At 38.5% G+C, this 23811-nt stretch overlaps 1 protein-coding gene across 1 annotated transcript; it reads right to left on the bottom strand.

Moving 5' to 3' along the window:
• Positions 1-1269: 1269 nt before the first annotated feature.
• Positions 1270-23400, bottom strand: pafah1b1b (platelet-activating factor acetylhydrolase 1b, regulatory subunit 1b). Its single transcript, XM_052587978.1, has 11 exons — positions 23232-23400; positions 18048-18299; positions 14470-14554; positions 14321-14395; positions 13982-14188; positions 8222-8390; positions 6592-6694; positions 6144-6372; positions 5927-6028; positions 3284-3440; positions 1270-3207 (listed from the first exon to the last, which is right to left on the bottom strand). Exons 2-11 carry the CDS (start codon positions 18077-18079, stop codon positions 3134-3136), a joined length of 1233 nt encoding a protein of 410 aa, XP_052443938.1. The 5' UTR covers positions 18080-18299; positions 23232-23400; the 3' UTR covers positions 1270-3133.
• Between the last annotated feature and the right edge of the window lie 411 nt (positions 23401-23811).

Raw genomic sequence — 23811 nt, 5'->3', positions numbered from 1 at the left:
GTTATTTTTTTCTATACCCATGTTAGGACCATTATAAGTTTATATGAAGTAGTTTCTGGTTTGTCAAATGACGTCTACAAATGCACAAGTGGCAGATAAACGCAATGAAAACGCTTTAATGGTTTAGTTTTCAATTGTTGACTTGTATTGTATTATCTGCAGGAACAAGCAACAAATAAAAATGAACAGAAGCTGGAGTGAAAAAGAGAGCGACATTATTGACGTCTTCAATGCTGTGTCCACGCTGCATCATCCACTGTTTCCATGGAAACGGCTGTTTTGGCGCCAGCCAGCCGAAGTTTCTCAGGCATGACATCATTAGATGTGCAAGGTCAGAACAAAGTCACTGTTGCAGATGACACAAGACCAGTGAACAGAATAAGCCTACAAACATGGCCCTTTTCAAAAATTCATCAACCACACAGTTCTGGTTAACATATTATATTATACATGATATCATATTGCTTATTTAATACACGGAATTTGTATTTAACGTGATCACAATTTAATAAAAACATTGTAATTTACAAATTATAGACTGCATAAAACAGCAGCTACATCATTTACTGGCCCAAGTTAAATCAGCTCCCTTATACTTACATCTGCGTTTTCTGTTTATGGTGAGAGAAGAGAGACAGCAGAATTCAGTCAGCAGCACGCGCACTCAACAAAACTGCGTGTTTCAGCGATTACTCATCTGAATGCCTCTGATTGGCCACTGCATTCATAAACTCAACTGAATCGTGTGTGTGTGTGTGTGTGTGTGGTTATAACGTGTGCGTAAAAAGAAACCGAAGGGAACAAATAAACCCTGATATTAATTAGATGGTAATATTAGCCTAATAATAATTATTATTATAATCATCTTGACATCACTAAAGAGCATCAGCCACAGGCGTTATCTCTGACTATATCATCTATCAGCACAACCCTATTATTTTATATAATAAAATGCATCTAAGGTCTTTCAACATTTTACAACATGGATCTTATTTTAAGAAACCATGTACAGTATATGTTACTATATTATAATTCTTACACTGCAAAACAATGGCTATATAATATTTACATTTACTTGATTTAATAAACTTATATTGTATTAGTAAACTTTTTCTACAAATAAATATTACTGAATAATATCGAATCCCCTTCACAGACCTGTTGAAAACAACTATTTTGGTTGAAATGTTGCATTATTCCCACAGAGAGAGAATGGCAATATTTTGGCCACTACCCTTGATGAAAGAACAACAACAGATTGGGCTGATGTATATTTACAGATATTTTATTATTTTAATTATGTTGCAAACAATGACATCAAGATATACTGATGGACAATTATTTATTTATGTGAGTGCACGAGTGTGTGTCAACAGTGAGACCACAAGAAGCAGAATGAAGTCCTCGATACTGGGGATTCTCAGCACATTAACAAGGCAGAGAAAGCGAATAGCTGGAGTCAGAGTCCGCCGTGTGCTCACAGACAGGAAGTGACATCCACGCACACATCCATAGATTCTACATACACAGCTTTAGGATGGCAGTGGTTGGGCATACATGACTCTACTGTTGGAAACAGTACGCTGCGGACCAGCAAGCACAGCAATCTACTCACCACTGATGTAGTCTTATAAGTTGCCAATTGTTGCCTTGTACGGCAGCCAGTGGACTGATTACCTTTCAAACTCACACCTGTCTGCCCTGTTAATCTGATCAGGAGGCCATCTTCCCAGAACTGTGTTCATAGAAAACACATACACACCTTAATAGTTAACACAGAGCAGCCTATAGATATTGCACGTTGATCTACGGTGGAGGTGTCACTTTAAAAAAAAAGCATCCTCTTCTGCAATGCCAAGAACCTGCCTGAATCAAGAGAGACTGACTAGATGAGCTCCTCGGCACATGGTCACTGAGCAGTACCACAGAGCACATCAGAAAGCCTGTACGGGCACCGTCTCCTGAAGTCTTCACAAACGCGTGCACAAGCGGACGGGCAGCAGATGGTGCAAGCAAGCAGCAGAATGACCAAGCAATGAAAGCGCTATATCAATGACGCAGAGCGTTTCGCGAGGAGGGGTTAGTGAAACCCATGACCCAATGAAGTCATTTCAGAGAATAGGGAGGCAGAATGTGGGCGGTCAGAGAGAAATCTGGGAAGAAATCAGACCGTGGATGAGATGTAGCTGCATTTGTCCCGAAAGTTTAACGCAGTTCTGGAAATGGTGAATGTGCGCAATTAAGGAGGAGTAAAATGACACTTCACTTGCCCTCTATCAGTAAATAAAGTATGTCAAAGTCCTCCATTTCCGAGACGTGGTGACAGAGGGTGTCAGAATGAGATCTTCTGTACAAAAAAAAAAAAAAGAGAAAGCAAAAACAAAAATGTAAACCCTATTTTCTCCGGGGACAAGTGCACTTTACTGATCCATGTCCTTTTAAAAGCTCATATCATGTTTCCTGCACTTAGTTTCTAATGGGATTGCATGAAGATTTGCCTGCTTTTTAAATGGAAAGGACTTCATGGATGAGAACGATTCAATAATGTGAACTGAAGTTGTTACCACTTCTTAAAGTGACGAATCTTTTGAGCTTTCAGGTGTTCATACAGTTAAATTACATTACAGACCCCCGGAACAGACATGTCATGCTGTTCATCTTCAGTCAGTTTAAATGTTTAAAAGTCTTTCTTTTCTGTAAAGCAGAATGTGACAAGCGTCAAAGAAAGAAAATGTAAATGTCCAACAGAAGGGTTTTGAGTGCCCTGTATCCTGAACTCTGCCTTCTGTTCATAAACGCTTGAGGCGAGAGCAACACCTGTGCTCCGCATCCCTACGGTACTTTAGATGAGGAGAAGCAAATAATGTACAGTATACAAGGTCTGGATTCACCATGCAAGAATACTTGTTTACTTTTTACTCATTTCTTTTTTTTTTTTTTTACCATGTGAGTGTCTTGTGTAACATTTAATAAGCTCAAACTACATCCAGAGTAATTTACATGAAAGGACAATAGTTATTAGAAGAGAGCTGGATGAGGTGGTAACCATAGTAATGAGTGCTTCCTGAAGAGCAGGTGTGGGAGTGGCCAAAGTGGTGGCGTTGGGGGGGGGGGGGGGGGGATCCTGTGGAGATCAGCGACATTCCCACACTTTCACCGTTTGATCTACACTTCCTGTCACCACGTAAGGAGAAGTCTTGTGGAAATCTGTGGAAGAGAGGATGGATATTGCATTTATTTAATGGTGTATGGAGACTCAAATTTCATCATCTGCTTGACTTACCCAGAGAGGTCACAAAGTGTTCATGGGCACTCAGAGTCTTCATGCAGCGCTTGTTCTTATAGTCCCAGATGCGCAGGGTCTTGTCATCAGCACAGCTCACTACAAATCTCCCACCAGGATGGAACAGCACTCCACGCACCCAGTTATCATGACCGACCTGAGGCGAGTGAAGAAAAGATGAAAGAAGAAGGAGAAACGATGGATAAAAGCCCAGAATTTGCTGTATGATTCAATAGATCTAGGAAATGGGAAAAGTCACTCCAGTGTGTATTTGAAAAAGCAGTTTGCTAATACTTCACCAATCAATCAAATACAAAGCAGTAAATAGAGTATGATATATATACACTGGCCATGTTTAAAAAAAGTATACAATGATTGCAAGGCAAAATCTCTATATGCATGGAATACCATGAATACATTTCACTAAAATGTGCATTATAAAATAGAGGACATTGTATTGGGTAATGCAATGCAACTGTTAATTAATAGCATGAGAAATAAAGCAGAGGGAAGGAATCAGCTGCTACTTTAAACATCCTTTAACTCTTTATTTAACTGGACTGTTACTAACTCTCTATATAAACTAAATTGGATTGAAAAAAAAGTTTTCAGAAATTGAAAACTCAGGATTCAACAATGACAGTGTCACAATGTAACACACAACGGTTTAAAATTGTTGAGCATCAAATAAATGGTGGCCCATTTCCACCACAAATAAGGAAAAAGCAATACTTTGGCAGGTCTTTAATGACAAGTTGAAATAATTTTATAACAAATTAAAAAAGCATTCAAATTATGACCAAGTGTTAAGATGATACTAACAGGCAATTACAACTAGTGATGCACGATCAGGATTTTTCATGGCCGTTTCCGATACCGATTTTTTACAAGCAAACTGGCCGATTCCGATACCGATTTCCGATTTTTGTTTATCTTTAAGCAACAAACAAGAAAGAAGGAAAGTATGCATAAAAAAGATGTTTATTTGGTATTCAATAGGCCAAACTGGCTTTTGGCTATTGAAAACAATAACTGTAACCATCTGAAATTAACATCAGTATGTGCACAGTAAGCAGACTACATTCAATACAAACACAGATGCTACAGACATCAGCATTTAGCTTTTGTTTCTGAATTGGGTTGAAACTACATAGAACTGGCCTTAAATGGAAAGATTAACTGTAATCATGTGAAATTAAAGGCAACAACTGCATAGTTCTACAGTCCAAACAACACAATCAACACACATTCTATAAGAGGTTTCTTAATCAGCGTTCAGTATTTGTTTTAGTTTTTAAATTTGGTTTTAAATTTAAAAAAAGCTTTACCAGTGAGAATAAAAAAGTATGCTATATTAGTAAATTATTCCAAAATGTTAAAATCAGCCAATGAAAAAATAAATAACTATTGTCTCCAGTTAAAAAAATTAATGTGTAAATGTGAATCATTACCCATAAATTTTTTAATTGGATGAATGAAAGACTTTTTCAGTGTGCTACAGCAGGTGATTTTTAAATCAAAGTAAGTCGATGTATTTTTAAGGTAAAATAAAAATAATCCTCCTATAAAGAACTGACGTTTAGGCTACTTCTGTCTTTTCAAACGTGTATGCAGGTTCTACTTTACAAAAAAAAAAAAGCATTTCAGTTTTGTCAGTTTAGTCCGTTTCGTTTCTCATCCAACATGTGAGAAGTTGAGCTGAACATCTCTTCACGGTCTACTCGTGTTCGGGGCGCGGACCGGTACAGTATACGCTCGTGCAGCTAGTGCGTGCAGGAAATGCTCTTATTTGAGCACCAGTACAACAACGCTACCTGCTATCTGTGCCTCAGACATGTAGCTCTTCATTTCCAGTGCTGATCGGCTGCCTGTGTCCTGCGCACAGATTTCCAAATACTTCCACACAAATGACATGATAGCGAATGATTATAATGTAATCTGTGCACGCGGCCTCACTTCCGGAAAAATTGGCCAGAAAAAGACCAAAAACCGGCCGATTGCTGATCGCGTATTTTAAGCAAAAACCGGCTGGTTACGATTTATGGGCGGTCAACCGGTGCATCCCTAATTACAACAAAGTCATAATTATAAAGGAAAAAAAAAATTCCAACTTTTCAGGTATGACTTAGTGTCTCATAATCACAACTAATCAACTTCTCATATTTATGACCGGTGCAGTCACATTTCAAAAGGAATCCATATAATCAGGAATTCTATACAAATTTCCCACTCAGATTTCACAACGGGTTCAAGTCACCGTGCTAACAAGCAGAACGTTGCTTGGTTTGACAGAGACTTCTTTGTGAGCAGTGCTTCATACATTTTTACACTATTGAACATTTTGTCTTAACAATTGGACAAATCTCGTAATTTAGTATCTCATTTTCACATTTTTACTGACAACTTTAGTCAATATCAACATTCGATCTCTAAATTACAACTTAGTATCTTAAATTTCAGTTTGATTTCATTATTATGACCTTCTTTTTTGAAAGTGAAAACTTGAGTGGAAACTTGTTAACAGCTAAAAAAATTTTAAAAAAAAATTAGCCGAATGCAGTGAGGGTGTTTTCTATTCTGAACACAGGCAGTATAGCTATAGATATAATTCAATGAAGCTGCCTGAACTATAGCTTAACTCACCAGTGTCATGAGGCACATGCCAGTACTTATGTCCCACATTTTAATGGTCTTGTCTCTGGATCCGGATAGCAGGAATGGCCCAGGCTTTCCACTCTTCTTGTTCTGGAAGAGAGTAAACACAATAAATTATTAACGAAAGACATTATACCATCCTAGAGGATCATGATGATGATGCAGAAAAGGGAAAATGAGGCTCACATCAACCAACACAATGTACCTCAGAACCTGTAGCCTCAGATATGGTGGGGTGTGCGCTCTCAGGGGCCCAGGAAATGCACTCCACCACATGCTCGTGCTCCCGCAGCTCCGCCTTGCACTCCTTGGTGGCCACCACCCACACGCGCACCGTCTGGTCATTAGAGCAGCTGGCCAATAGTGTGCCGTCTTGATTGGGCCGGACCATACGCACCCACTCCCTGTGACCCGTGAACGTCTTCATACAGTAGCTGTGGCAAGACCATGAGAATCATTATACATTGATATGCATATGCTAACACAGAATGTTTTATTGCTATGTAAAAAAAAAGAAAAAAGACAAATTATGTAATTACTTGGCTTGAGGCAATAACATGACAAACTCTACAAGACATTCAAAGCTACATGTGACTCACTCAAATTCTTGAGTGTTCAATATTCGGATCACAATGCACTTCAGTATTACTCACCCAGTGGCCACCTCCCACATTTTAATGGTCTTATCCCTGGAAGCAGACACTATGTGATCACCGTTGGGCATGATGGCAACTGACGACACATTGTGATCATGTCCTGAGGATGTGAGGAGGAGGACGAATGAGATAAAAGGTGCAGGGGAAAGCTTAGTTACAGTTAAGATTCAAGCAACTGGTCTTATGGTTAGAAGCATTTATCCAATGTCAAACAAACAAAACAAAACAAAAATTAACCAGAATCTTCATTTTAAATATCTAGTAATTTACTGACAGATGTAAAGGACAGGACTTGCGGCATTTGGTTAAAAGAGGAACCTTTGTTATTTGAGAGAGAGATTAAATCTGTCAGCATGATTAATCCTAACCCAAACAAACCTTTACCCCTCCCCCTGGACCAACAGGTCCTGACTGAGTCTCAGCATCCAGAGAGAGGATTCTCCAGCACACTAATAAGGATCCCAGTAAGCTTTAAGCCTATATTGGAGGTGGCTGCAGTACATGGTGAGTCAAAGGCCATTTAAAGAGGGGGTGAAATGCTTGTTTTCACTCAATATCCTGTTAATCTTGAGTATATAGAGTAGTACTGCATCCTTCATAACTCGAAAAAGTCTTTAGTTTTATTATATTCATAAGAGAAAGATAGTCTGTTCCGATTTTTCCTGGAAAAACACAACCGGCTGGAGGCGTGGCGTGTGGGCGGAGCTAAAGAATCACGAGCGCCAGTAGGCTTTTGCGTTGAGAGCGTTTGGAAGCTGTGACATTACCGTGAGGAAAAAAACATCCAAAACAAACCATAGCTAACAGTCAGATTCAGCGTATATTTATGATCCAGAATCAGATCCCGAGGCTGAAACTGAACGAGAGCAGCAGCAGCAACGACTCGCTCCGAGCGGGGCTCGAACCCGGGTCTCCGATGGGAGGCGGACGCACTAACAAGGAAGCAGAGATATTTTAAGCAGTTTTACTCACCGCCTGCGGTTCCAACACACAATCGTGACCCTTTTTCATTGGGATTGCATCATCCTTAGGAAATAAACGATACGCAAATCCGGCATCAAACTGGGCTTTGTTTATAAAACAAGCATCTTCGAAATGCAGGGAACAAACAAAAACACTTGAACAACTCCGTTGATGCTCTGTAAAAATAAACTCCGTCCACTGGTCCCTAAATGCTGTTTTTTTTTTTTTGGTAATCTGTGCAGGGATGTCTTGCCCTGGCAACCAAAAACACACTTCTGTGACATTTCGCGACGCTCTCGCTCTGATCAGTGAACGTCTGTTGTGCCCTCAGTGCCCTGCTATACGGGAGCGCGCGCTCTTCCGGCAGAAGTGCCCTTAGGACCCATATAAGGAAATTCCGCTCCATCTAACGTCACACAGAGCCATACTCGAAAAAAACTTTCCGAAACTTGTGACAAACCGGAAGGAGTATTTTTGGAACAGAAATACTCCTTCAAACGTACAACTTAATTTTTGAAACTTTGTCCATGTTTAGCATGGGAATCCAACTCTTTAACAGTGTAAAAAACTCAGTATGCATGAAATAGCATTTCACCCCCCCTTTAAGGAAGTTCTTCCAGCAGTAGGGTTGAATAACGGTTATAATGTGGCAGCAAATACACACCGTGCATGGTCCTGATGCACTCAAAGCCCTGGAAGTCCCAGAGTTTGATGGTCATGTCTGCGGAGCAAGAAGCCAGCAGCTTTCCATTCAGATCAAAGGAGATGTCCTGCACTGAGTCAGTGTGACCCTTCAGGGTACGCTCGAAATCCCCAGCCTCATAGTCCCAAACCTGCAAAAGAATGCAACGGAACATACTTACACACCTGTTTCAAAGTGATTCAAAATTATAATAAATGTTGCACACTTTCAAAGACAGTTTATGTAGCCTGAATAAAACATTTGAGTGCTCTGGTACTTTCAGAACATCGGTGATTTCACACAGTGCAGTTCTAGTACTAGCCAGCAGGGTCATTCCTGGAGATCCTATTTTTTTCTCTGACCCATTTTCCTGGAAGCAGGAATTCTGAAGAGGCCGTTGGTGAGGTCTTTATTCGTGGTATTTACAAATGTCAATAACCGATGAATGGAGGATACAGTAATAGAGGAAATGGAATGTGAACGCACAATTTTCACAATTGAAAGAGCATGAAAATCTGATTAATCTCCTATGACAACTTGCAGTGTTATCTTCGAGGATGAACAAAGAACACAACGCTACAGACCATGGGTAAATGCCCTTATCGATGTTTTCCATGTTCATGGAGAAAATATTTTTACTTGGCTTTTGAAAATTGCCGGGTTGCAGGTGTTTTGTATGCGTTTGGCCAATCAGCATACACTTATTTCACTGGAAGTTCCTATAGATCCATCTAAGACCTACTGTGAAGTAAGTTAATTCTCAGCACATAGAGACTCTTTCACCTAGATATCACACTATAGAGACTGTGTCTGTTCCACGAACTAGAAAATACAAAAAACGTCCAAACCAAGTTAAGGTTAACAATTTAATTGAGGTTCAACAAATAAAAAACAAATGCAATATGGATAAACAAATGATAAAGATTGGCTTATTGAATATCAGATCCATTTCTACGAAAACACTTTTTGTAAATAATATGATAACTGATCATAATATAGATGTGCTCTGCTTGACAGAAACCTGGCTAAAACCTGATGATTACATTATTTTAAATGAGTCCACCCCCCAAGATTATTGTTATAAACACGAGCCGCGTCTAAAAGGCAAAGGGGGAGGAGTTGCTTCAATTTATAATAACGTTTTCAGGATTTCTCAGAGGGCAGGCTTCAAGTATAACTCGTTTGAAGTAATGGTGCTTCATATAACATTATCCAGAGAAACCAATGTTAATGATAAATCCCCTGTTATGTTTGTACTGGCTACTGTATACAGGCCACCAGGGCACCATACAGACTTTATTAAAGAGTTTGGTGATTTTACATCCGAGTTAGTTCTGGCTGCAGATAAAGTCTTAATAGTTGGTGATTTTAATATCCATGTCGATAATGAAAAAGATGTATTGGGATCAGCATTTATAGACATTCTGAACTCTATTGGTGTTAGACAACATGTTTCAGGACCTACTCATTGTCGAAATCATACTCTAGATTTAATACTGTCACATGGAATTGATGTTGATAGTGTTGAAATTATTCAGCCAAGTGATGATATCTCAGATCATTATTTAGTTCTGTGTAAACTTCATATAGCCAAAATTGTAAATTCTACTTCTTGTTACAAGTATCGAAGAACCATCACTTCTACCACAAAAGACTGCTTTTTAAGTTATCTTCCTGATGTATCCGAATTCCTTAGCATATCCAAAACCTCAGAACAACTTGATGATGTAACAGAAACTATGGACTCTCTCTTTTCTAGCACTTTAAATACAGTTGCTCCTTTACGCTTAAGAAAGGTTAAGGAAAACAGTTTGACACCATGGTATAATGAGCATACTCGCACCCTAAAGAGAGCAGCCCGAAAAATGGAGCGCAGCTGGAGGAAAACAAAACTAGAGGTATTTCGTATTGCTTGGCGGGAAAGTAGCATATCCTACAGAAAAGCATTAAAAACTGCTAGATCTGATTACTTTTCTTCTCTTTTAGAAGAAAACAAACATAACCCCAGGTATTTATTCAATACAGTGGCTAAATTAACGAAAAATAAAGCCTCAACAAATGTTGACATTTCCCAACACCACAGCAGTAATGACTTTATGAACTACTTTACTTCTAAAATCGATACTATTAGAGATAAAATTGCAACCATTCAGCCGTCAGCTACAGTTTCGCATCAGACAGTGCACTATAGACCCCCTGAGGAACAGTTCCACTCATTCTCTACTGTAGGAGAGGAAGAATTGTATAAACTTGTTAAATCATCTAAACTTACAACATGTATGTTAGACCCTATACCATCTAAGCTCTTAAAAGAGGTGCTTCCAGAAGTCATAGGTCCTCTTCTGACTATTATTAATTCCTCATTGTCATTAGGATATGTCCCCAAAACCTTCAAACTGGCTGTTATTAAGCCTCTCATAAAAAAGCCACAACTTGACCCCAGAGAACTAGTTAATTATAGACCAATCTCGAATCTCCCTTTTCTGTCCAAGATACTAGAAAAGGTGGTATCCTCACAATTATATTCCTTCTTAGAGAAAAATGGTATATGTGAGGATTTCCAGTCAGGATTTAGACCGTATCATAGTACTGAGACTGCTCTCCTTAGAGTTACAAATGATCTGCTCTTATCATCTGATCGTGGGTGTATCTCTCTATTAGTTTTATTGGATCTTAGTGCTGCTTTTGACACAATTGACCACAACATTCTTTTGCATAGACTTGAACACTTTGTTGGCATCAGTGGAAGTGCATTAGCATGGTTTAAATCGTACTTATATGACCGCCATCAGTTCGTAGCAGTGAATGAAGATGTATCATATCGATCACAAGTGCAGTATGGAGTACCTCAAGGCTCAGTTCTAGGGCCGCTACTCTTCACGCTTTATATGTTACCCTTGGGAGATATCATCAGGAAACATGGTGTTAGCTTTCACTGTTATGCTGATGATACGCAGCTCTATATTTCCTCACAGCCCGGTGAAACACACCAATTTGAAAAACTAATGGAATGCATAGTCGATATAAAAAATTGGATGACGAGTAATTTCTTACTGCTAAATTCAGAAAAAACAGAGGTGTTAATCATAGGGCCTAAAAACTCTACTTGTAATAACCTAGAACACTGTCTAAGACTTGATGGTTGCTCTGTCAATTCTTCGTCATCAGTTAGGAACCTAGGTGTGCTATTTGATCGCAATCTTTCCTTAGAAAGCCACGTTTCTAGCATTTGTAAAACTGCATTTTTCCATCTCAAAAATATATCTAAATTACGGCCTATGCTCTCAATGTCAAATGCAGAAATGTTAATCCATGCATTTATGACTTCAAGGTTAGACTATTGTAATGCTTTATTGGGTGGTTGTTCTGCACGCTTGGTAAACAAACTACAGCTAGTCCAAAATGCAGCAGCAAGAGTTCTTACTAGAACCAGGAAGTATGACCATATTAGCCCGGTCCTGTCCACACTGCACTGGCTCCCTATCAAACATCGTATAGATTTTAAAATATTGCTTATTACTTATAAAGCCCTGAATGGTTTAGCACCTCAGTATTTGAATGAGCTCCTTTTACATTATACTCCTCTACGTCCGCTACGTTCTCAAAACTCAGGCAATTTGATAATACCTAGAATATCAAAATCAACTGCGGGCGGCAGATCCTTTTCCTATTTGGCGCCTAAACTCTGGAATAACCTACCTAACATTGTTCGGGAGGCAGACACACTCTTGCAGTTTAAATCTAGATTAAAGACCCATCTCTTTAACCTGGCATACACATAACATACTAATATGCTTTTAATATCCAAATCCGTTAAAGGATTTTTAGGCTGCATTAATTAGGTAAACTGGAACCGGAACACTTCACATAACCGTACTTTCTACATCATTAGAAGAATGGCATCTACGCTAATATTTGTCTGTTTCTCTCTTGTTCCGAGGTCACCGTGGCCACCAGATCCAGTCTGTGTCCAGATCAGAGGGTCACTGCAGTCACCCGGATCCAGTACGTATCCAGACCAGATGGTGGATCAGCACCTAGAAAGGACCTCTACTGCCCTGAAAGACAGCGGAGACCAGGACAACTAGAGCCCCAGATACAGATCCCCTGTAAAGACCTTGTCTCAGAGGAGCACCAGGACAAGACCACAGGAAACAGATGATTCTTCTGCACAATCTGACTTTGCTGCAGCCTGGAATTGAACTACTGGTTTCGTCTGGTCAGAGGAGAACTGACCCCCCAACTGAGCCTGGTTTCTCCCAAGGTTTTTTTCTCCATTCTGTCACCGATGGAGTTTCGGTTCCTTGCCGCTGTCGCCTCTGGCTTGCTTAGTTGGGGTCACTTCATCTACAGCGATATCATTGACTTGATTGCAAATTAAAACAGACACTATTTCAACTGAACAGAGATGACATAACTGAATTCAATGATGAACTGCCTTTAACTATCATTTTGCATTATTGAGACACTGTTTTCCAAATGAATGTTGTTCAGTGCTTTGGCGCAATGTATTTTGTTTAAAGCACTATATAAATAAAGGTGATTGATTGATTGATTGAAGTAAGAGCTAATTTTGTTCCCTCAAACGAAGTAAACGAATTAACGAATTAAAACTGTTCCTAGTTCCTGCAATGCGAACACACCAAAGAGAGGAAAATTCTGCCAATAGTTCAAGGAACCATGAAAAGGTTCCTCTGGTACGAAAGCCCCTTAACACACAAAATTCATTTTTCAGAATCAAACTACACCAATGCAATTCTGGACAAAACCCACAGATAGATCGATATATTATACGTTATAAATATGCAATCAAATCAAAATATACAATAAATAATACACTATATAGTAGCATAATAATTGTTCAATAACTGATGTGATCTGTTAACATATACTAAACATTATATCTCAAACTTCTGAAGGGTTGTGCATACAGAATTATAAATATATATATATATAAAAAAAACTAGAGTGCTCATTATTAGTGATCCATATTGGGAAAATCTTAAAATAAATATTTAAATATTTGTAATTTACCTAAACCAAAATTTTTGCAAACTCATCAAGTGACACAATCAAGTGACACAAACAGGACTGTTTTTGCATCGTTCATGACAATGCATCACTCACACTGTTAACTCAATGCTTGGTTTCCCCAAACACCAAAGACTGCTAGAGCTGCACAGTATCATTTACATTAGGCAAATATTAACACGCAGAGTCATCAAATACTCTTGAAAAACCAGTACGGTTTTATTTTTGCAAGCTCTACTTTACACTAAAGCTCCAATCTAGAATGTTAAATGTATAGTTGCAAAGCTTAATAGCAGGTTTTAAACGTAGCATAGAAGAGTATATCATTTCAACTGCAAATGGCAACAGGGGATTTCTAGAAGACCTATATAAATAGGTGTGATGCAACATGTCTCCAGCAGTCTGGCTGTGATATTTACTTGGGATCCATCCATGTCTTGCTATGCAGAAGGTACAGAGAAATGCACAAAGAAAGAAATGCAGGCTGAGAACACTCCAGAGAACTGCTCACTGCGCCATTGCCCTGGGAAACCAGAGCATCAGGGTTTCTCCATAGAGACACTCAGTGACTCAGCAGAAAAGAATAAGAGCAGATGGATTTATAAACTGAAACATGGCACAACACACCATCCGTATAGCATATGCATACATCCTTGTGCAGCCTATCAAAGTCCCAACATCTGACACAAAAATACAGAGTAATAAAAACACCTTTATAGTGGCGTCCTCGGAGGCGGAGACCATGAGGCTGAACACAGGGTGGAAGATGACGCGTGTGACGGGGCTTCTGTGGCCGCTGAGGGCGTACTTCTCAGGCGGGCGTGGGATCCACTCTTTGGGGTCTCGTTTCTGTCCCACAGGGCCTCCTAAAGTGATCTCTTCCTTAGCTTCATTTAGTTTGGACTCCAACTCCATTACCTAACAAAAATAGAGAAAAAACTGGGATTGTTTATCTTGAAAAATTGACACCTGTGCAGTTATTTAAGACACATAGCCCATTTTTTTTATTTATTTTTTAAAGAGAATATACTGAAAAAATGATTTACTGACCTTTTTTTGTAATCTGATGACTGAAGTCCATTTCTTTTCCAAAAGGCCTGCATACTTCTTGTCCAACTCTTCATTCTGAAGAAATTACAAGAATGAGACCTAATACATCTTTTTCCATTTTGAAGCTTAGTGTAAAAACATGCTATTACCATATCCAACTCTGCTTCCTTCTTAAAAACAGAATATGCTTCTTCATAGCCATTAGAGCGCAAATAATCTGCTATTGCTCGATTTCTGAAAGAAAAAGAGGTGATTTCATTAGATAAAGAAACGTGTAATCATGCAGCTAAGGCTTTCTCCAAATGGTAAATGATCAATGATGAAAGTGCACTTATCACATGGACAGTGGCATAGAGATCAATATGCAGCAAGTCACATAATTACAGATATGTAAATTTTGTTAGGGACATCAAGACTTGGACACAAAAAAAATGCTGAAAAGTTTGAGCAACAATGGAATTCAAGTGCAGGAAAGCATCAGCTCCATTATTGTTATAAAGTAACAACATTGAACAGACTTTGTGTACAGAAAGAGAAGTGATTTAATAGAAATGACAAATGTATTTAGCTGCAGTGTGAACAAGGCCATTCTTTTGCTTTTGACAAGATGTTTTGGTGATGCAATACTCATGTCCTACAGACCAATTTGGTGAAACTAATGATTTTTGACTGTGGATGATAAAAATGTCTTCACAATCTACTTTTGAAGAAATACCGTAGTAATATGCTATAGGAAAAAAAAATACTACGGATGTTGCTGTGGACCGCAACTAACTGTTTGGTTTTCCACATTCTTCAAAATATCATTATTTTCAGCAGAAGAAAGAAACTCATTCAGGTTTAAAACTAGGGCTGTACGATTTAAGCATCGATATCGCGATGTACGAATCCATGATAATCACATCGCAGGATGTGCGTTGTAGGCTGTCGTAGTTAATCTGTTATTCATTAACTGTACAGGCCAGCTGTTCCCGGCCCTTGACGAATGTGATTCGCAGATTAATTGCATAGCTTAACCATCATAGAGTGAGAGTTTATCATTTGCATGTGTTTTTAAGTCCTATCAGTTTAACAGGGTGCATATAAGAACGAGCAGAGAGAGAGAGAAAGAGAGAGAGCGAACAAAAACAAAACAAAAAAATATCCAGTGATAAAATGTTTTCTGCGTTGTCAAATCTTGTGCGATATCTTATACTGCAGAGATAATTACACAACGCGAGCCGCACACGTCTGATTCGCAAACTAATGATTCCTTTGAACCGATTCAATTTAATTAATGGTTTAAACAACTGACCTGTCCAACACTGAACTCACGAGACATCTGAATTGGTGTATAAAAAAAGTCTGTAACACTTTACAATAATGTTCTATTTATTAAACTATTTAACTAAATTATTTAACATTTAAAATTAGTAAACTGCACTTCGACAACATTGTTAATTTCAACATTTAGGCTATAGCCTTCATTGTTGAAATCAAAAGTTGTACAGTATTTGTTAACATAGTTAATGCACTGTGAAGTAACAGTTGTTGTCGTTTCAATCGTTGTAGTTTTAATCCTTTGTACATTTAAACATCTGCGTTTAGCTTCAAATAGTGTCTTAGATGACAGTATTCCATAAAAATTATTAGCATTTTGATTGACATCCAAAAGGCACAAAATTATACATTTTTCTCTTATTCCATGGACTTTCCCTCCACACGTAACCAGTGTTTTTCTGCCACCACAATGCATGCGCAGCTGCAAGTGATGTGACAACTTCGTAAGAAAGTTCCATCTATAATGAACGTGGAGACTGGGGGGAGAAAGGGCCTGGAAGTAACCAAAACACAGCGCCCTGGTTGACATGGACACCCACCACTAAGGATGGAAAAAGTCTCAAATGACACAGCAGGAAATGCCAAAATGGAGGACTGAACACGTTCACGCAGTCTCTCGAAACACAGCCTCTTCTTTTCTCTTCCTGTGCTTCATTATGTAAATGAGACTTTCACCTCTTCAGATGATGGTGAATATTTCATGAGCTGGCCAATGGGCTAAATTTAGACAGATGTCAGCAGCTTCAAGACTAGTTTTAGTAACCGCGACTTTTCTGAAGGAAGCTGTGGAACACAAGTGGTCCAGTAACCATATGCAAAAACTGGAATCAAAGTGCAGCCACCTCATTCAATTTCTTAATGTTTCCATAAGTTTCTTAATGGTGAAATGCATTCTTTTTCAGTTAAAATATTTTCTCCAATGCCAATTTCATCTACACAGACAACTGTGAGCTAACCACTCATAAGTTGGCTTTCTGAAGAGCTCAAACACTATAGCACTGACTGCCTGATGGCGTTACAAGAAGATTTTGCGCTCTCAAGCCCTTCACTAGTGTCTACACAAAGCTGTGACGGGGGAAAATATCCAATCCCCATAAAATTCATATTTTATGCTTTTAAATGCCCCATCCAAAACAGGTCCACTATCTCATATTTACTTTGCATCTGCTACAATGCAAAACACACATTTCTTGACATCAATATTAACAAATAAGAGTTCACATCGGAAACATAAGCAGTTTCCAATGCATACACTCATTTATATATGGACTATTCTGATGTCTTTCATACTTTTCTGGACTCTGGCAGTGAAGCTTACTTGTAACTTACAGTCTGAAGTAATTAATGACAAACTTTTAATTTTGGGGAGAAGTATGCCTTCAAAGAAAAAAATTAAAGCATGATTTAACTTCAGTGTAGTGATTATTTAGTGAGCTGCTGAATTACAATCATTGGCCTGAACTGGGTGAAGGCTTTTGATGTTTGTTATGTTGCCTTGGCTTAAAGGCTTCAGCAATACAAGCTTCCAGCAATAACATTATTTCCAAACAAGGTGGTCAGCCAACAACGACACATCTAAACATGCTTATCAAATATCAGACAGAACAGTTTCTTCATCACTGCCACTCTTTAAATAAGAGAATTGAGAAATTCACAGATTTACGGTGCACCCAAGATTACCGAGAGAACCTAGGAACCTGTGAATGCACAAAGATGGTCACGCAATTATGAACCCCTCCTCCACTATGTGGAGGCTTTATGAAATATTAAAGCTAACTAGCTGTCGCAGGGTGCTCCCTGAGGCGCAGGCAGTCATGCTCTTTACTAGTGCACTGAACTGCACTTGATGTCAAGTTTCACAGGGTATAATCATTTCATTTTATCACACATTGATATCTACCCATTTAACAGTGAAAACTTGCTGTATTTTCAGGAATGTCACTTTTTATCATCTCGAACATGCTGCAACTTGTATTCTAAAGTGGCTTATATAATGCAATTAACGGCAAGCACACAAAACACACAAAGTGAACATTAGGATTCACGCTAAATGAAAGAAGTTATTTCCCACACACTGGCAGTTTCGGTTTCGCTTTACATAACTTTTTTTTTTATTTTTCCTTATTAGACTTCCATTTTTCATTCCTGTACTGTTCTGAATACAGACAAATTTAAAGGATTTGTGGAGTGAGGGAAACTATACCATTTACTTTTATTTACTGGTATTTTACACAATTTCTGAATGTAATAAAAAAAAGGACTTATACACTGATGCAACTTCTCTGAACTCTGCAATTTTGATCCTGTTTGATTTATTTTGATAAGTGACAGAATTTCAAATATGGTGGTCTATTAATGTGTCAGATACAGATCTGTATATCATGAGTACATGAGAATTCAGACTCACAGTTCATCTCGTTGCCTCTGTGACAACACCATTTTGGCAGGAGAGTGGGGGCGCTGTCTCTGCCCCAAGTAGGGAGCTGGCAAACAGTCCGGAGCAGTTCCTCAGCAGGACGAACTGTTGGATGAGAGACACAATCTCACACTCTTGTGCGAACCGACGTTACTTTTGCAGCCTGGAGACTTTGTCCACAGCGACACACAAGACAAAATTGATGACCCACTGGACCTAACACCAACTTGATCAACTTGCCATCTAGGAAAAATGAGAGGGGAAAAGGAGAGATTCATTAGAAAAAGAAACACAAAAGCTCATACATGATAAATGTGAAGAGGCAATAATTCTGACCTTGACCTGACCTGAGTCTACATGATTTAACTAGACAAAAAACTATTACAAACACATTAAAAGAGGGAGCCTTAGCCTTTACTAATCTATTAGCTTTCTTACTCATTCTGAACTTATATTAAATCAGACATTTCATTCTGACCATGTGCGCTCACAAGAAACCATCACAGCCAACCCAAAGATCTACAATAACATTGAGCCTCGATAACAACCAGACTGGAAGTGCTGGAGGTGGCAGGGCGTAAATCTCCTTTGCTAATCCTGAGGGGATGGTGGTCCAATAAAACAGTTGTCCAGACGAGAATTGGGGTGTTGGGGCACTGAGACAAGACCTTGTAATCCTTTCAGTCAGTTTTGACAGCCTGCAAATATCCACTCTAATCTGTGCGGAGCAAACTAAAATATCTTGACACAGGTGAAAAATGCCTGATCTGGCCTTCAGAGAGCAGATGAGATATCCAGACATGTGGCTGTGTTCTGGACTTGGGAAAGAACATCAAATATTATGTTTAGCGCAGTTCATTCCAACTTAATGCTACAAGACATTTTGCAGTCATTATGAAAACGGTGTAAGAATGCCTTATGTCTCTGAAAAAGGGTTTCTAAAGTGAATTCACACAAAAATGAAAACTGTCACCATTTAGGGCTTCCATTTGACTATTTGATGTGCTCTATGTGTGTGTGCATTGATCATTGCTCTTGTGCATGAAGCCTAAATGAATTTTGTTCAACATAAAGCGACAGTCTCTGACCTGGATTAAACCACTTGATTCAGATGGATTATGTAGTCATACGGATGTCCTAAAAAACATGCGATCATGCAAGATAGAAATGCACACTTCAAAAGATCTCACAGCTGGATTAGACTAAGTTTGCATGGCTTGTGAAATTAAATGCTCATTAGTCATTCAAATATTTGTTTAAATTATATAAAGGCATATTTGCTTAATGTTGATGGCAAATTAGAAAGTATTATAATGTTTGCCTTTCTATTACTAATAATATAAAAGCAATCATCATAATACTGTATGTGTATATTAATTCCTTTGTTTAACTGTTCTATCGGATTATTAGACAGACTTTTATTAGTATAAGACAGAACGGTTAACAACGACAGTAAACAAGAGGGAGAATGTGGCACTGTGAGCTGCCTTTCTCAGTGCCGTCGAAATAAAAGTCCCACCTCAAACATATCGGCCAAGCAGAAAAACTTATCGGCCGATGCCAATATTAAAAAAAAAAAAAAAAAAATTGCAAAAATATCGGTCGACAGTGATATATCGGTCGACCACGAGTAAAAAGCTTTGATAACTTAGGGTTCTCAATTCACATTACCACAAAACTGAACTGTGGACTTTAACTGATCCAACACTTCACCTGGAACAATCAAAAACAGCAAACTGCTCTGAGGCCACTGTAAAAAAGCCCTATACCATGTGTGTTTGGAGTGTAGTAAAGGACAGAACAGAACAGAGCACCACTCATTCACTTTGAAGCATGCCACACATTCAAGCAAACACATTAAGTCACATCAATATTTTGATTCTAATGTGATAAATTGTGAAGCTCTAATTAGTAATATTGGATTAAATTCTATGAAGGTTTTACTTTCCTTATAATAAACAACTAATTACTATACTGTTAAAGTTACAATTCATATCCCAAGCAGGGGAAGTAAGTCAGCTTAACTTCCCTGCATTACACAAAAAGCAAAGGTCAGTATACATGTTTATCAAAAAGGACATACAAGCTGTTCTTACAATCCTTCTATGAAAAATAACCAACCTCGACGGTGTAATTTTTTAAATACCAATCTCTCCAATAGAAAGCCCAAATATAAATATTTTATTGCAATCTAATTTCTACTTAATGTAATGTTATAAAACATCTGTACACAAGATATTTGAAATCTGAGATTACACAACCCAAAACAAATGGCTTCAAATTGGGTTCCAAGAACCACTGCTCAACTCGCACAGAAAGTCTAGACCAACACTGTGACTGCTGCTTTCAGCTCTATAATATAATAGATCTAATTCAATACATGCCTGAGCATATGAAAGTGTTAAGTCTATACAATCTGGTTGCAGTTATATGCACATTTCTATATATAAAAACAAAGAGAACATTTCTGATTCTGAAAATTTACAAAAACAGAAGAAAAAAATCAGAAATTTCTGGTTTTCAATTTTAGCTTAAAAAGAAGTAGGAGTATGCACTTACAAAACAAGTCGGGCACAGTTGCAATGTCAAAAATAAATTGTGAATACTGATTATTATTACTATATATATATATATATATATATGAGAGTTTTTTTTTTCCGCTTGTCCCCTCCTCCTCAAACTTGATGCACCAACAGGAACAAATGCACTTGACGGTGAATGAAATGTGCTCTGTTTTTCGCCAGCTGGCAACCCGTGGTGCTCAAATTCAATTGAGTAAACTAGCAGTGGGTGGGTTTCACAAACCAAAACACAGACTATCAATCTGACCTGGAACACACATTTTCAAAGGAGAATAACTGACAATAAGACAGCATTGTTTTTCAGATAAACAAGTATGTTAACTTAGCTTGTTTCTTAAATATCTGCAAACATATTATGGTATTTTTATTCTTTAGAAGAGTCAAAAACTTACAGCACCTTTAATTGTGATCTGGTGCTTTTAACTACCAGGTAAATTTTAATATACAATCTCGCAATCAGTCTACGTTTTAAATAAATATTTGGCAATAATTTAACAATATTCTGATTAGTACTAAAAACATAAATGCAACAATCTGAGCATTTATTGTTTGAATTTTGTAACAAAATGGACAGAATTAGAGAGCTGTGACTGTTTTTTTTTTATTTATTAAAAGTACCAGAGAACAAAGCTCTTATTGAATAATGGATGGGTGGCATGCTACAAAGAATGTTTGGTGAAAAGAAAAAACACAGAACTGGCAACCCTGGCCTGAACTGTGTGTGATTCATAGGGTCATATTATAGAACCAGCGTTAATTATGGTATACGTACATGTGTGTGTATGTATTATGTATGTATTTTAAAATGAGATTACATTAATGTAGGGCTGGTGAACATCAGTCCTGGAAAGCCGCAGCCCTGCAGAGTTTTGCTTCAACCCCAATCAAACACCCGAATAAGGTAATCAAGATATGAACAGTTACTAGGAAGCTACAGGCAGGTGAGTTGTAAGTAGGGTTGGAGCAGAAGTCTGCAGAGCTGCGGCTCTCCAGGATCGGAGTTCGCAACCCCTGAGTTAATGGTGTGGGTGTGCAGTATTACTGAATTAACTTCGACAGCCCTAAATCTACACAAGAGACATTTTCTCCACACACAAGTCGCAGTATGACATGTTTTTCCACCCCCTTTTGACTGACAGGATATAATTGGCCTTGACCATTAGCTGTTTTTAAACAATTTGCAATGACATAGAGCAGATAATTGCTTTTATCAACTACCACCAATTATTAGCCAATACATCGGTGCATCCATTTTAATTTATTCATGCCATTTTTATTTTAGCTTTGATCAGAGGAGACAAATCACATCCAAAAATTAGATTGGATTACATTTGTGTGGGCATAAACAAACCCCTAAATTACAATAATTCCAAACATATGGGAGCACACTGAACACATTCATGGAAAATCACCAGTTTTATTTCTAAAAAACATTCTCAAGAACTGTGTGTCAGTTTGTCATGTACATCTGGGAAGGGTGAGGCAGAGGCATTAGTTTATATCAGGGGGGAAATGAAATCAGAATTAGATTGCAATGAAGACGTCACACTGAATGACGTCATGACATAAGGCAAGTTCAGGCCAAGTAGCCTAAAATGAATTAGGCCGGATAAATAATAATCACTGGCCACAGCATGGCAACACCCGCGTGGGTAAGAGAGAATGATGACAGCTAAATAATATGAGGCGTATATATATATCTATATCAAGTGTTACCGAGAACAAGACAAGCTCTCACATCTACATGTGATGTCATGATTCTTGAGCTAGTGATGTTTTCTTATCAGAATTCAGCATAGCCAATATTTATTAAAATCTGCTCAACATTAAGATGCCGATGGCTCGCAATATCATTTAAGAATATTGTTTATTTATCTTCTTCAAAAACATTCGATCTTAAACACAGAATCAAAACATGACGGCAGACAGACAGTCAACGTCGACAATTAGTTTGCCAACTATAATCATGAAAGGGCCTACTATTATTTAGCAAACACAGCGCAACATACCATACACGCCCATGTTGACAGATTAAACAGCACATTATCAAAACAGTAGCGAAGCATACAATTATACACCGGCATCGATGTGACGAATCCGGCCTTCAAGCATCACAGGCACACCCAACCCCAAACATCACCCACACCAGCCGCTGAAATACAAATTAAACGGCTTTATGAAGCCAGGTTTAGTCCAAAGAGGTTCTAAAACACATAAATACAAATGACATCAGTTGTTATTACTTATTCAATGCGTTTGGTGCTGAGAGGATGCTAACGCGGACTAGCTAACATTATGGGTCAAATCACTTAAGGCCGACTGTCACAAATCTCAGGTCAAGCAAGGGTTTGATTTAATTTTATGAGAATTAAAGAAACGTATTATTTCCGTATCTACGTGTGTAAACATGTCATGCCATTACCGGCGTTGGTTTATATCGTTCTCTGATATTCCCACCCTTATTTTGCTCTAACGGCCTGTCCGCCATTTTGAGTCAGTCAGGCAGGCGGCGCAAATTTCGCAGCCACATACACACTTTACCTGGCTCACTTTCACTATAGAGCAACTAGCAGTCAACAGATATGAGCCTTACCTTTAAATATGAGGGGTGTCTCATCTGCCAGATAACGCAGCAAGGTAAAAAAGTAAAAACGAGTGGGATGTGTCTCTGCTGAAAGTCACTTCCGATTTTGCGGCTCAGCCAGCGCTGTTTCTGCTCCTGATTTCTGCGCCGCATAACCGTCTACTGATGACGCGGCCGGGGGCGCGCACGCCTTGAGGATAACAGCGGACGGGGGCGCGCACGCCTTGAGGATCACAGCGGCCGCTCTCTACATCATCATAACCTTCAGCCGACACTTAGGATGAGCCGCGCGTTATGGTGGCACGTTTCCATAAATATTGGCATTTATGAATTCATGCATTTTAACCATGGGTCTTCCAAATGTGAATATTTTCAAAACATATATATTTTTTCTGTATAAAAAAATACGTCAGTTAACATGTGACCCCCTGTAGTTACATATCAGTGCACACTGCATAGCACAAAGCAATTGAACTGCACTATGTCATAAGAATTTTCATTACATTTCTGCGTGAGCTATTATTAATAAGATAAATTAGTAAGATTTTAATTCATGTAGACATGGGTATTATATAGTGTGCTGCGAATG

Source organism: Carassius gibelio, chromosome B21 (genome assembly GCF_023724105.1).
Source record: "Carassius gibelio isolate Cgi1373 ecotype wild population from Czech Republic chromosome B21, carGib1.2-hapl.c, whole genome shotgun sequence".
Lineage (NCBI taxonomy): Eukaryota > Metazoa > Chordata > Actinopteri > Cypriniformes > Cyprinidae > Carassius > Carassius gibelio.
The sequence above is the reverse complement of the archived record's forward strand: the minus strand, read 5'-3'. Positions and strand labels throughout refer to the sequence as shown.

Coding starts and splice junctions, on each gene's coding strand:
- pafah1b1b (XM_052587978.1), bottom strand. CDS start 18,079: ATGGTGTTGTCACAGAGGCAACGAGATGAACT. Junction 14,555..18,047: donor CAGAGGCAACGAGATGAACT/GTGAGTCTGAAT, acceptor TTTTTCTTTCAG/AAATCGAGCAATAGCAGATT. Junction 3,208..3,283: donor ACACTTTGTGACCTCTCTGG/GTAAGTCAAGCA, acceptor TCTCTTCCACAG/ATTTCCACAAGACTTCTCCT.